Genomic DNA, 13,435 nt, shown 5'->3' on the forward strand with positions numbered 1-13,435 from the left:
ACTACCAATGAGCAGGGCGCGGTGGCACACACCTCTAATTCCAGCAGCTCAAGAGGCTGAGGCAGGAGGATTGAGAGTTCAAAGCCAGCCTCAGCAAAAGCCAGGCACTAAGCAACTCAGTGAGACCCTGTCTCTAAATAAAATGCAAAATAGGGCTGGGGATGTGGCTCAGTGGTCAAGTGCCCCCTGAGTTCAATCCCTGGTACCCCACCCCCGCAAAAAAATACTGCTGAACAGTCCTCTCCGTGGGGAGCCCACAGTCCTGCTGTAGTCCCCACCAGTGTCCTTTGCCCTTACTGATCTTCAGACTTATTCCTGTAGCTGTTTTAAAGCATCTTCAATGGAGAAAAAGTGGAAAGGAAACATAAGGACAAACAAAACCCCAAACAGGAGACCTTCATACTGAAGTACAAATGCCGCTTTCACGTGTGCCTCCCCCAGATCCAATCTACTCCCTAAGTAACAACCCGAATGCTAACTGGGATTTTTCTTACCTTCAATCCCAATGCGAATGTTTTTCAGGCCCCGTTCCTTCAACACTGTCTTAGCAACATCTCGATTCTCAATATATTTGAAGAATCTGTAGAGCTTGGAGCTATAAAGAACTGAAACAAAACAACAAAACCCCTGGGGTTAGTCATGGAAATGAAGCTCTCTATAAGAGGAAGTAGATGAGGTAACAAACTATGAACAGTGTACTGACCACTGATACCAAAAGAAACCAGATAGGTCAAAGGTTAAACAACACATGAATCATAAGAGAAATTTTTATATTCTCAGGGTAGGGAAGGTCTTGCTGAGTGACTCCTAGAAGCCATAAAAGGAAACAATACAGCATTTCTACATAGCCAAAATCACCATTAACAAAGCTCAAATGATAACCAAATGGGGAAAATATTTGTAATTCATATCACAACCAACTTCCTTAATACACAGCTGCCATATATAAATAGAGTATTCACAAACCACTAAGTGAAAGAATAAATCCAATCATGTAACAAGTGAAGGACTGGAAGTTGTTAAACAGAAAAGGAAATTAGAATTGACTTAAAAATTAAAAAGCCTCACTCATGAAATAAGAAATGCAAAATAAAACTCATGCTGATTACGAGATGCCTTTTTAAAAAAACCTATTAAGAAAGTGGCAAAGATAAAAGTTTTAAAAGTAGTATTTTGGTGAGGATGTGGGAAACCAATCTATCATATTTTCTGTAATTGTAAATTGGCATCCCCCATTTTATGAGGGATAATTTGGCAATATTAGGATTATAAAAGCATAAGCTTTTGAATTTCCATTTCTGGAAATATTCTATGGTGAAATGAATATATGAAAAGACTACTTAGAAGGGTAATCACTGCACATAATTCATCATTTATAGCCTAGTCAATCACGGTACATTCATTTAATGGCATATTATGCAACCATAAAGAATGTGAAGCTTTTTATGTTAGACATGGTAGAAAACAGTGTGTAAGAAAGGGGGGTAAGAAATAAAGGAGGAAAACAAGTATGTAATTGTTTATGTGTACTAAATATACTTGGACAGATATAAAAGAAATAAGAAGAAAACTGGGTAGATGAGGCAGAATGGAATAAGATTTTTAAAGGTAGATCTTTTTATACCTAAGTTTTAAATTATTACCAATTCAAAAGGACTTAAAAATGTCATGATCAGCAATGGTGAGGAGCCAAGCAACTCAGTGAGACCCTGTCTCTAAATAAAATAGGGCTGGGGATATGGCTCAGTGGTCAAGTGCCCCTGAGTTCAATCCCTGGTACCCCTCACCCAAAAAGATAAAAAATAAGTGAAAGAACAATGACACCACTATGCAATCTGTGGCCTCAGATCTGACACAGTACCAGACAGCAAGAACAGGAGTGAGAGGAATGACATTCACTATATTCCCAACACGGAGCTCAGACCTGCAGCACTAGAGGTTCACTGTGCAGGTGAGCATGCGCACCACTGACTCGACCATGACAGCTACACTGGCTCTGGGATGGAGCTGCTCTGAACAGTATTTTTCTTGCTGAAATCATTTACACCCTGCAGGGGCTCCTACTTTGGGAATATTCTTCCCCCATGGGTGGGGGGTGGTCCTCATCCCAGTCCACAGAATCTTCATCAGTCAGCACAACAATGTGGCACTCCCGCTCCCCTTTCTTGGCACAGCCCACCATGATGGGCAGAATCAATTCTTCGAGGTAGTGATCAAACTGCTTGTGAGCACCATCGTTAGACAGTTCATGCAGCAAAGCACCTGGGGAGAGAAAACACAGCTGAACATGCTTTCTGTCTAAATGCACTTATACCTGGAATGAAAAAGACTACTCGGTTGCAGCTGTTATCACTGATCAGGTTCAGAGAAGTCTTATGTTTCAAAGCAAAGAGACCGTTTCCTGCTCCAAGATGATAATTAAGCTGACTTTGTTAGATGTGCTTCATAGTCTGCAATGCTTTGATTTGCTCATGTTTAATAATCCCTGAGCATCCTGAACAACTGAGATTTTGCTGGACTCTCAGTGTCACCAGGAACATTAATTTTACAAGAAATGGAACCCATCCTGTTGGGATGATTCTTTGTAGTACCCCTTCTGAAGATGCACTGGACCCTGATTTCATGGAGTTGGAGTACCAGAGTAGAGTGATAATCTGATGTTTGGTGACACTGAAAGACTTACTCTATGCGTGTATTAGACTCAGTAGAGAAACCACAAGTCTAAAGCCCTTCATGCAAACGGCAGGGAAATGTATTATGAAGTTCAAAGAATAATTCTTTAAATAATTCAGGAAGCCTAGGTAACAAGAGCAATATGAATTCTAATCATAAATTTAATGATTAGAACTTTGAATGAGCAGATTTTTCAGTTTCATCATTTGTTAAAATTTAGTTAGCACCCATCTTTTAGAGTTGATTTTTTTTTAAGTTTTTTGTACTTAAATGTCTTCATTTTATGTACTTATGTGGTGCTAAGGATCGAACCCAGTGCCTCACACATGCTAGGCAAGTGTTATACCACTGAGCTACAGCCCCAGCCCTGTTTTAAGATTTTGCAAGTCTATATCTACAAAGCATTAAGCAAACGGTAGGTTAAGAATGACTAAAATAATGTTAAGAAGAATGCAGCCAATTTTTGCTGTTTGACCTTATTAGTGAGCCTTTCCTCATAGACAGTCATTTTCTTTGTTATTGGAGATGATCATGCTATGTGAAATAAGCTAGTCCCCCAAAACCCAAAGGCCAAATGTTCTCTCTGATATGTGAATGCTAACTCACATGGGGGGCGGTGCGCACAGAAGTTCATTGGATTAGCAAAGGGGAATGAAGGGAGGCAGGGGATGGGGATAGGAAAGATAGTAGAATGACTTGGATGTTACTTTTCTGTGTGCCTGTATGATTACATGACCAATGAAATTGTACATTTTGGGGCTGGGATTGTGGCTCAGCGGTAGAGCGCTCACCTAGCACATGTGAGGTCCTGGGTTTGATCCTCAGCACCACATAAAAATAAAGATATTAAAAAATATATTAAAAAAAAAGAAATTGTACAGTATGTACAACTGGAAGAATAAGAAGTTTCATGTATAACTAATCAGAATAGATAAATAAGCAAACAAAGAAAAGAGTTGACACCAAGGTCCTTCCCAAGAGGGAAGCAATTAGCTTTGTGACTCCGCAGTAAAGCTAGACCTTAAACCCACTGTGTGAGTGATTTGATTTTCTTTGTTTACTTCCTCAAAATACTTCAAAGCAGAAGGGAACAAGTTAGTAGTACACTGTGTCTCTACAGATGATCTCAACCTACAATGGAAACTCCTCTGCCCTAGAGTTCAGCTGCTCAATACCACTGGCAGGTGTTCCTGTACTTACTCAGATCTTGACATCGAATAGTGTTGAAGTCAAAGTTAATACAGAGATAATCACATGTATCTCTAAGGTCTGGAATAGAGATGCCATCAGGACAATTGATGATACCAGTTTTATAATAATCCTGTAAATACATTAGAAAGAAGAAATGTGGCAAAGTACAACATGAAGATGACTTCTGCAACCCTATTCATTCATTCACTCATGCATTACTTTTGCTAAAGTAACGGGTTCTTGGAATTATCATCAAGTTGGTTGATTCATTAAATGATAGAGTGGCTCCTGGCTATCCTGACTATGTTTAACTGAGCTCAGATAATTAAGATGGACAAGAATAGAAAATAAGAAAAGGCAACACCTGGGAAACAAACCATAAAGTCAAGAATATGGTTGATGGAACTCTTTCTTTTCCTGTAGCAGTAAGGATTTTAACCCAGGGCCTTTTAGATGCTGGGCTAGCACTCTTATCACTGAGCTACATCATTGGCCCTTTTAACAACTTTTAAAATTTGAGACAGGGTCTCCCTAGGTTGCCCAGGCTGGCCTCACACTCGTGCCCTCTTGTTTCAGCCTCCTGAATAATTAAGGGAATTCTTAGGGGCACATGTATTTCCCGGGGAAGGGGATATTTATTAAAAAAAACAAAGTTACTACATACCAGCACTGTGCGAAATACAGTTGCACTGATTCCTTCAGCAATCTCATACTCTCCCTTCTCATTGGGCCGAGTGAAGTTGTACTCTCTTCCTGGTCCAAACATCCTGCAAGACACCCAGGCAATGTTACCTTCTCCAGCAGGACTCTTTCTCTTCAGATGAGACGTCTCTCTTATTTACCTCATTTTGTAAGACTACTGCTTCTCCCACAGTGTAAGTTAAAAACACAGTCCTGGGTCCCAAGGCCTAGAAGCACTCATGTCTTAGGAAACTCCCTTCAGACAGGAAGAGAGCAATTGCTTCACAAATGGGTGTGTAAGATAGAATGAAGCACCAAATCCTCAAGGTTCACCTATAGTGAGCTTCTTTAGCAACAAGTGCAATAAAATATCAACCACAAACATGGCCTTTAGAAAATCTCTGAAGTGTGTGATGGTTGCCTTTTATATCCTCCCCAGTGCCTAAGAACCTGTCTATATGTTTTGAAAGCTCAGAAAGATAGCTTCTCCACTCCCCACCTTCCCTCTTCCTTTGCCCTCCTCTATCAGCATTAACTTATCCAGCATGCACTCCTCAATATTTCTAGGTTTTGCTTTCAACATGGAGTCTGCTGTTAGCAGGCATGTTAGCAGGTGCAGCTATGTTAAATTAGTGCTTTCCCTTTCCTGGTACATCTTAAGAGTAGAGCTCTGGAAAAAGCGCCCTTACAACCCAAGGAGCTGCTCTCTGATGGAACTCCGAGGTGAAGTATAAAAGGAGGGCAGGTATGAGGCTCAGCAGCAGTTTGGCATATTTCAGAGGCAGGCCTGCTCCTGGCATCTCATTTTTTTACCCATCTTCCCTGCCTGCCTGCCTTCTCTCAGGTCCCTCCAGCCATGGACCCCTGGCTTCTCCTGCTGCACGCCTGTTTCTAAGGGGGAATGGAAGGCAGCACAAAGGGCTGGACAGGCAGGCTCCAGCTTCGGTCAGCCCTGATTTGATTTCCCAGTGGGGATTTGCTGCCATTTCCTTCCTTAGCCTGTGGGAAGAGCTGCCGGTGAACTAACTGTTCACAACTGTTCTAATCTGAATTGGCTGCTTTTCAAAGATCTGAAAATGATTCCATGTTACACCCTTTCCAAATCACAGCACCATGAATAAGAAATCTATCTTGATAAATGTCATTTCCAAAGAATGCTGATATTTGCCTGGCACATTCTGGCTGAAGTCTAGCTGAGAGAACTTTGAATCAAAATAGTGAACAACATGCTGCGACTATGATCCCTGCCTCTGTCCTCAGCGGGACTGAAGTGCAGTGTTGTGGATCTGCTTTAGTTCATTCTCATTCTCGCAGTTTATTCCCTGTGACAAGGGGCTTGCATCTGTAGGCTGGCTGGAGAGGTACAAGTATGTGCGCAGCCAAGGACAGAGAACCCTAAGACAGAACAAAACTGTAACTCACAGAATTCCTGACCTAGCTACTCAGCTGAATGGACCACCTAAGTACAGAGCCAAACTCTCCTGTCCATGGGGAAACCAAGCCATCCCCAGATTCAAAGAACCAAGAATCTGTTACCCAGAAAATGCTTGCCTTCTTTCTCTTGATAACTACTTTCAGAGGCAATATATCTAATAAAACAGCCTGCACTGAGGAATACTTTTGTGAGGGAGAAGACAATAGTGGTGATACTAAACTGAGAACAGGAAGTCAAATCTGATTACTAACATGTGGCCAAGTTGGAGAAGTTTCAATGTTTTAATTTCATCTTAATTCAAAATACAGAGATAGATTTGGTTCTTGTTTAAAATAGTAGTTCACTGTGAATTTTTATGTTCAAATATATACATTTGAATAACTGGATTCCATTTGGATAAGAATTCAGCATGAGTAAAATCCATTCTGATTCCTAGTTGAGCTCAAATTAGTTCCAAGTGAGGCTATATCTTTAAACAAAATAAAATCTACTTCTGAGTAGATAAAAATCACCCAAAGTCAAATCTACATATACTACCACAGTCTTTCATTCTTATGCAAATTTGTTCTTCCTTAATATGACTATGGTTAGCTAGAAAGATGATCTCCCACCTCCATGGCCAGGTTCCAAGAGTACTTCCTTCATTCCCTACAGCTCTGAAGAGCCAGGGCAGGAGATGGTGCAAGGAGGACTTGACAAAGTCTGAATGCAGCAGCACAGGGAGCGGAACATGGAGACTAAAGACAGCGATCACGGAAGAACAAAATGACTAGATATAAAGACTCCATTTCAAAAAACTGTGAATAGTAATGAAGGCCTAGAACATGACAGCACAGCATATGTAACAACAACGAAACTGTCCATAAATGGGAAGTCAATTTTTTTCAATAAAATAGCTTTGTTCTTTTGTCAATGTATTTTTTCTTAGGGGGGAAAAAACAGCTTAGGTTTCAATTTAACAAACATCTTTGACCTATGTAACTCAGAGAACTTAACTTTATGTTGAGTTTACATGGAATGAGTTTACAGGGAATGAGGTTCATCAGGTTATTTTCTGTGGTTCCTATTAGATTTTACTCCCTTTTGTGAAGCTTCCCTGCTGCTGGATGTGTGTGTGTGTGTGTGTGTGTGTGTGTGTGTGTGTGTTTGTGTGTGTTTTGGCAGTATTGGGAACGGAACCCAGGGGGCCTTGTTCATGCTCAGACTGAGCATGAGCTCCATCCTCAGTCTTCCTGAACTGGCTTTGTAAATGAACTACATCACCCCTTTCATATCACCAACACACAAACTTTGTACCAGCTTGCCCTCCTTTTTCACAAAAGTAAGAATGTACAAATTAAGAATGCAATGCTTTTTAGTCTCATATTGGATGCAAGATAAATAGCATGTATTTCTATTTGTAGAGAAGAGTGAATCTGGAAGGAAATGATCATCAGTTACCTTCCCAACATGGTATCCGGATGAGCAGTGAAAATTTGTGGATTCACAACAAAACGTGTGCCATCTACAAGAAGGGTCACTTTCTCTGGTGCCTGGGAATGAGGGTTACTGCCAAAGCCCATACTGCTGTTTCCAAATCTTTCTGGAGCAATAAAGGGTTCATGGTTCCGTTTATTCCCACTTTGGAAGCAAGAGCCTTTAATGTCTTCGGGAAGCGGCATTATGTGAGGAAAAGGAAGATTTGCTGGCTGAGAGGCATAATCAAGTGAAAGGTCTAAAAGATCATACAAACAAACCAAATAATTTGAGAACAAAAGCCTTGGGAGAAAAATAAAGCCTGTCTTCTTTAAAATAACAACAGTTAAATAAACAAAACCCCAAATTCTTAGGTGATCACAGGCAAAAGCTCGACTAGAGTGTTAAAAACAAAACTAGAGACCATATTGAATATCTCCTTGAACTTATTTTTCCACATATAGGTGGGGTGGGAATTGGCAGGGAATGAAAGCAGAAATACTCACATTGAAAAGTAGAATGATTTAAAAAATGTGAACTGTGTCTATGTTAAAAAAGCAAACAGTAGAGAAGAATTTATGAGGAGACCCAGCAGTCCCCTGCCAGCCCCTTCTCAGGGCAATCACTCTTCTGTTTTCACTTCTATTGCAAAATAATACTCTTACATTTCCCATGTTTTATTTAGGAAACCCTTACTGCTGTGTGTTAAAACAATTAATTTTCACACTCTTCATTTTTTTTTTTTTTAATTTTATTTTCCAGTTGGGAATGGTGGTAATCCCAACTACTCAGGAGGCTGAAGCAGGAGGATCACAAGCTCAAGGCCAGGGTTGGCAACTTGACAAGACCACGTCTCAAAATAAAATTTAAAAAGGGCAGGGGGTATTGCTCAGTGGTAGAGTGCTTTTTAGCACACAAGAAGCCCTGGGTTCAATCCCTAGTATGCCCCGCAACTCCGCCAAAAAAAATCATTTTCCAGAAAGGATGATTTTCTAATATATCACTTTTCCTAGAAATTCATAGAAAAATATATTTCACTATATAAAGGAGATTCCTAACATCATCTATACCATTTATTAAATAAGTAGGTCTTGCTCTCAATGCAAATAGGGCTCTCAGGGCAAATAGCACTAGAATTCATTCATGTAACTTTGTTTTTCATCTTAATATCATAAAAAAGCCATTTTAAAAGTTATTTAATTTTTCTAAACCTGGTTTATCTGTAAAATGAGGATAATAATATTCACTCTATTTGATTATGAACGGGAAGTATGAGAATACTTAAAAACGTACAATACCACATGATACACAACAGGCTTAAAAATAAATATATGAAAAATGGATTATATAGAAGAGAATCAGAAGCATATACAGCCACATTATCAAGACAATTTTTTTAAATAGGCACTCTCCTTGTGTATTTTTTTCTAACGTAAAAGAAATATTTTTAAAAGAAAAATTTCAAATACACAGAAGCACAGACTTAAAAAAACATATATCCAATCACCTACATTTGACAAGCTTAGTTTTTAATATTTTCCTACCTTTTTACAAACTTTTTTTTGAAAACAAGAAGTAAAATGTTTCAGATACAAGTGAATTGTCTCACTTCCACCCTCTCATATATTGTAAACATATGTACAATTATTCATGAACCTGATTACTGCCTATGACCTCTCTGATTTCTTGCACTTATAACCAAATATATTTTTAACTACTTGTTTGAAGACAAAGAGAAATCAATATATAGACCAAAAACTGATTTAAAGTTCCATCCTACAGCTTCAACAATCTTCAATATGGCCCCATGTTTGCACACCAAGAGCTAAGGAGCCACATGATGCACAGGCTACCTCATAGGAAGAACACTTGGGTCACCAAGACAGATTTTCACACTTGAAGTGCTGTTCTTAAAAATGAAATATGGAGTGGGACTGGGATTGTGGCTCAGCAGTACAGCGCTCGCCTAGCACAGGCGGGACCTGGGTTCGATCCTCAGCACCACATAAAAAAAAATAAAGGCATTGTGTTGTGTCCATCTACACCTAAAAAATAAATATTTAAAAAAAAAAATGAAATACAGAGGGGATGGGGTTGTGGCTCAGTGGTAGGATTTGTGTGTGTGTGTGTGTGTGTGTGTTGGCAATACTGGGAACGTGTGTGAAGCACTGGGTTCGATTCTCAGCACCGCATATACCTAAATAAAATAAAGGTCCATTAACAACTAAAAAAAATATTAAAAATTGGAAAAAAAAAAAAAAAGAAATAGATACCTGAATTGCTAATTCAGTTCTTTAGAATGCTTGATTTCACAACAATGAAGCAATTAAATTGTGTTGATTCCTGAACCCAAGGAAGAAGCCTCAACTTCTGCCCTACTTAAATGGGAGGGTAGGAAAAGACTTGTTGCACAAATTCCCCTAATGGCCTTCTGCAGGGTGCAGTCACACACTGTTCTGTCAGCTGATACATGTAGCAGAATCTGGTCAGAAAGAGAATCAACTCCCAAATCCCTGCCTCCTAGCAGTTTGAACCTGGGAAAGTTAGCTAAGCTTTCTAAGGCTGTTTTCTCATTTGCAAAACAAGGATAATTGTAAAGATTAATCTAGAAAAGGTGTGGGCAAACTTTCTATAAAGTACAGAAGTATTCTGGGCTGTGCAGAGCAAAGTCTCTGCCACTGAAGCAGGATATGATGTAAACAAATGGACTTGAGGCTGTGTATCAAAATTTTATTTACAAAAACAAGCAGCAGCCAGATTTAACCAGTTTGCCACCCCTGATCTAAAGAATGTACTGTATGTACAATTCCTAGTACAGTGTGTGCTCCATAAATAGCAGTTGCTATTATTGTTAATTTTATTGCAAGTTTAAAAAGTATGCTTAAGTGGCTGGGATTTTGGTTCAGTGGTAGAGCACTCGCCTATCATGTGTAAGGCACTGGGTTTGATCCTCAGCACCACATAAAGATATTGTGTCCATCTACAATAAAAAATGTATTTTTGAAAAAGTTTGCTTAAAAAGTACAGCTAATAAATGTGTGAATATCTTTTTATTATAATTGATAAAAAAGATGCATCTTGGGCATGGAATTGTTAAACCACCTTTGAATAGTATATATCAGAACTTGGATCATTAGGATGGCAACAGAGGGAAGGAAGAAAGCTTAAAGGAAGAGACACCTGCAGATGTGTTCCCACTACTATCTGATGATAGTCACTGACACACGAGCGTCCTTTTGTTGTACTACAGGAACACATTAAGTAGTTCAACGAAAACAAACCTTCTTGCTAATATTTTAACAGTAGAGAATTGATAATAAATTATCTTAGAAATATTATACCTAAGGTGCTCTGTTGCCTTGTCTCATTTTATACTGAGCATTAAGGGAATGCAGCATTTTAATCATAATTCTGATAATACTTTTACACAGAAACCTGTTGCCATTTTTGTCTTTTATAAAATTTTTGTCGCCAAGAAAGTCAAGATTAGATTTTTTTTCCTAAATCAAATTTGTGTAGCATATCCTTGGTTATCAAAATGCTCATATACTTTGAAATTTTGAATTGGTAAATATTTACAATGTGTGAAAAAGCACAATATACACCATGATCTCAATCATATAAAATGAGATGTTATACACACACACACACACAAAAGCAGGACCTAGGAGGACACATCTAACTGGATTCTTGTGATTGTGAATGATTTTGGATTCTTGTGCTATTCTACTTCCTATAATGCACATATTACTTTTTTAAAAATTAAGATTATTTAAAAAATGTGTTAAAAAAATAAAAGTAAAGAACCTAACAGGTTATCAAGAGCTTTCACATCATTAACATTAATCCACCAGACTTATGAGGAAGGAGGCATATTAATATCACTGTGTTCTAGATTAAGAAAGCAGGAATCATAGAGATTAATTCTTTCATCCATGGTCATAGCTAATGCACTGCTGAGCTAGAATTTCAATCTGTCTTCTGACTCCAAATTTGCGGCTGTTTGACTTACACCATTATCTTCAAGTTACATGTGCTAGACTAATTAAATAAGTGGACATTTTCAGTGACAGCATGATAGAATTATAATAGGCAAGCTAAGTCGATTAAGGTAGATAACATTTATATAAGGATATTCAGGCCTTCTTGGCAGAATAAGATGCTCAGGGTCAGAAAACTCCCCATCCCACAAATTAAGCCAAGAACTAATCACTGTACCTTCATTCCTGGGACCTAGGGGATAAGTAAGATTGTGAAGACCAGGTGAAGCCAGGCTATTTGTTTCTTTTTCCTGAGCTGCATCTGAGGTATCATCCACTAGGCAGCTGGCCTCTGGCCGCAACAACCTGTCGCCGTCACTACCACGATGAACATTCATTCTCAGACTCTGTATCCTCAACTGTCTGCTTAATCAGAGAGGAATCCTAGAAGACAAGAATATGCATGATTTAGAACTCACAAAACAGGCTTCCAAGGTATGAAAGCCAAACTAAAGGATAGACAGCTCCAATTCTTGTTCTTAGGAGACAGGGGCATCTAAACATGTTTGTGATTTTATGCTACAAGGAATCAAACTGATTTAAATGATTTGCAGTTTTTTACCAAACCACTAAAAGCAATGATAAACTTGTTACCAGGGGATAATTTTAAGCTTTATCCTTAAATGCACATCGAATCAACTAACTTTGGTATACACATGATCAATTCTGCATATTAAATGGTACAATAGTAATTTGGTATTGCTTATACCATAAACACAAAGGGTGGAGGGAAGGGTCTAATTGTTTAAAGAAAACCTGTTTTAAAAAAATGACATATATACTCTTGTAACAAGGAAAATTACAATTACAAACCATAATGAGGAAATTAACAATCACAACCATAATGAGGTAGAAAAGCTGGAATGAAAACTCACCGGAGCTAAATAAGCAAGCAAACAAACAAAAAGTGAATTTTGATTTGCAGTACTCAAATTCTCCTTTTCATTATGCTCAACCCCAAATGCCATCTCAAAATTACTGGCTATAAAGCTAACCATGCCACCTCTCCCCCTGCAGCCCACAATTCCAATGAACAACACATACTGAGTGACGGTCACATGCAAGACCCTCACTAATCAGGCGGAGAAAGGAGCGCAGGAGCCACACCTGGGCGTCAGACCTCTGCTGGTTAACTGCACCCGGGAACACTTCCATGCGCTGTGACTGCCCAACTACTGAACATATCCCTGCAGTTCACTCTACTCAGCACTTTCACACCTGATACGACACTAATTTCCACTTGACTTTTTGGTGGGAGAATCATTTAAAAATATCCAGCAATTCATATGCACATGGATCACATGCTTAATATTTCAGGAAGGAGGAAGCCCACCAAGGACAGTATAATGTTTTAATACTCTGAATTTCCAGACAGATCAAGCATGTAGAAGGTGCTAATAAACACCTGTAATTTAAATTAAATTTTGAATCCCTTCATAATCTGTATTAAAATAATTTGAGCATAAAGTTGATTAGTTAAGCTCCTGTTTTAACTTGGATGAAATATAAATGACCACCTTGAATAGATGAATCAATGTATGTGCCTGAAAAATAAGTCATTTTAAAGAAGAGTTATTTTCATTTGAGGCATTCTTCATTCTCAGACAATGGCTCTTATATAGCAAATTGAAGAAATAAAGTAAATGCACTGATAAAAAAACACATTAATATGTGCTACAGCTTTTTCAGAATTATTCTTTTAAAAAAAAAGCACACATTTACATTACAAAAATGGTGGTCACTTAAAATTGATTGCTAAAGTCAAATAGAATCATCAGTGCCTTCAAGTTTGACTCGGAAGATGTCAAAATCAGGTCTAGAGAACAATGTAAAAAAGCAGGGCTGGGGAGATAGATCAGTGGCGAAGCGCTTCTCTAGCATAAGTGAGGTCCTGGGTTCCATCCCCAGCACTGCAAAAGAAAAAGGGAGGAAGAGGAGGCCCGTGAACTTTTAAAGAACA

At 38.6% G+C, this 13,435-nt stretch overlaps 1 protein-coding gene across 6 annotated transcripts in view; it reads right to left on the reverse strand.

The window, feature by feature from the left end:
- Positions 1–13,435, reverse strand: part of Kctd20 (potassium channel tetramerization domain containing 20) — a 33,737-nt gene that overhangs the window by 4,694 nt on the left and 15,608 nt on the right. For 5 of the 6 annotated variants that reach the window (XM_076858822.1, XM_076858820.1, XM_076858821.1 and 2 more), the window contains exons 2-7: positions 11,654–11,859; positions 7,421–7,694; positions 4,529–4,631; positions 3,874–3,994; positions 2,065–2,262; positions 495–605 (exon numbers count right to left, since the gene is read on the reverse strand). In XM_076858822.1, the coding sequence (XP_076714937.1) occupies positions 495–605; positions 2,065–2,262; positions 3,874–3,994; positions 4,529–4,631; positions 7,421–7,694; positions 11,654–11,813 (967 nt within the window). In that variant the 5' untranslated portion in view covers positions 11,814–11,859. The remainder of the gene's footprint in view (positions 1–494; positions 606–2,064; positions 2,263–3,873; positions 3,995–4,528; positions 4,632–7,420; positions 7,695–11,653; positions 11,860–13,435) is intronic. The other variant, XM_076858827.1, reaches the window with a different exon arrangement.

This window comes from Callospermophilus lateralis, chromosome 6 (assembly GCF_048772815.1).
Source record: "Callospermophilus lateralis isolate mCalLat2 chromosome 6, mCalLat2.hap1, whole genome shotgun sequence".
In the NCBI taxonomy this organism is placed as follows: Eukaryota; Metazoa; Chordata; class Mammalia; order Rodentia; family Sciuridae; genus Callospermophilus; species Callospermophilus lateralis.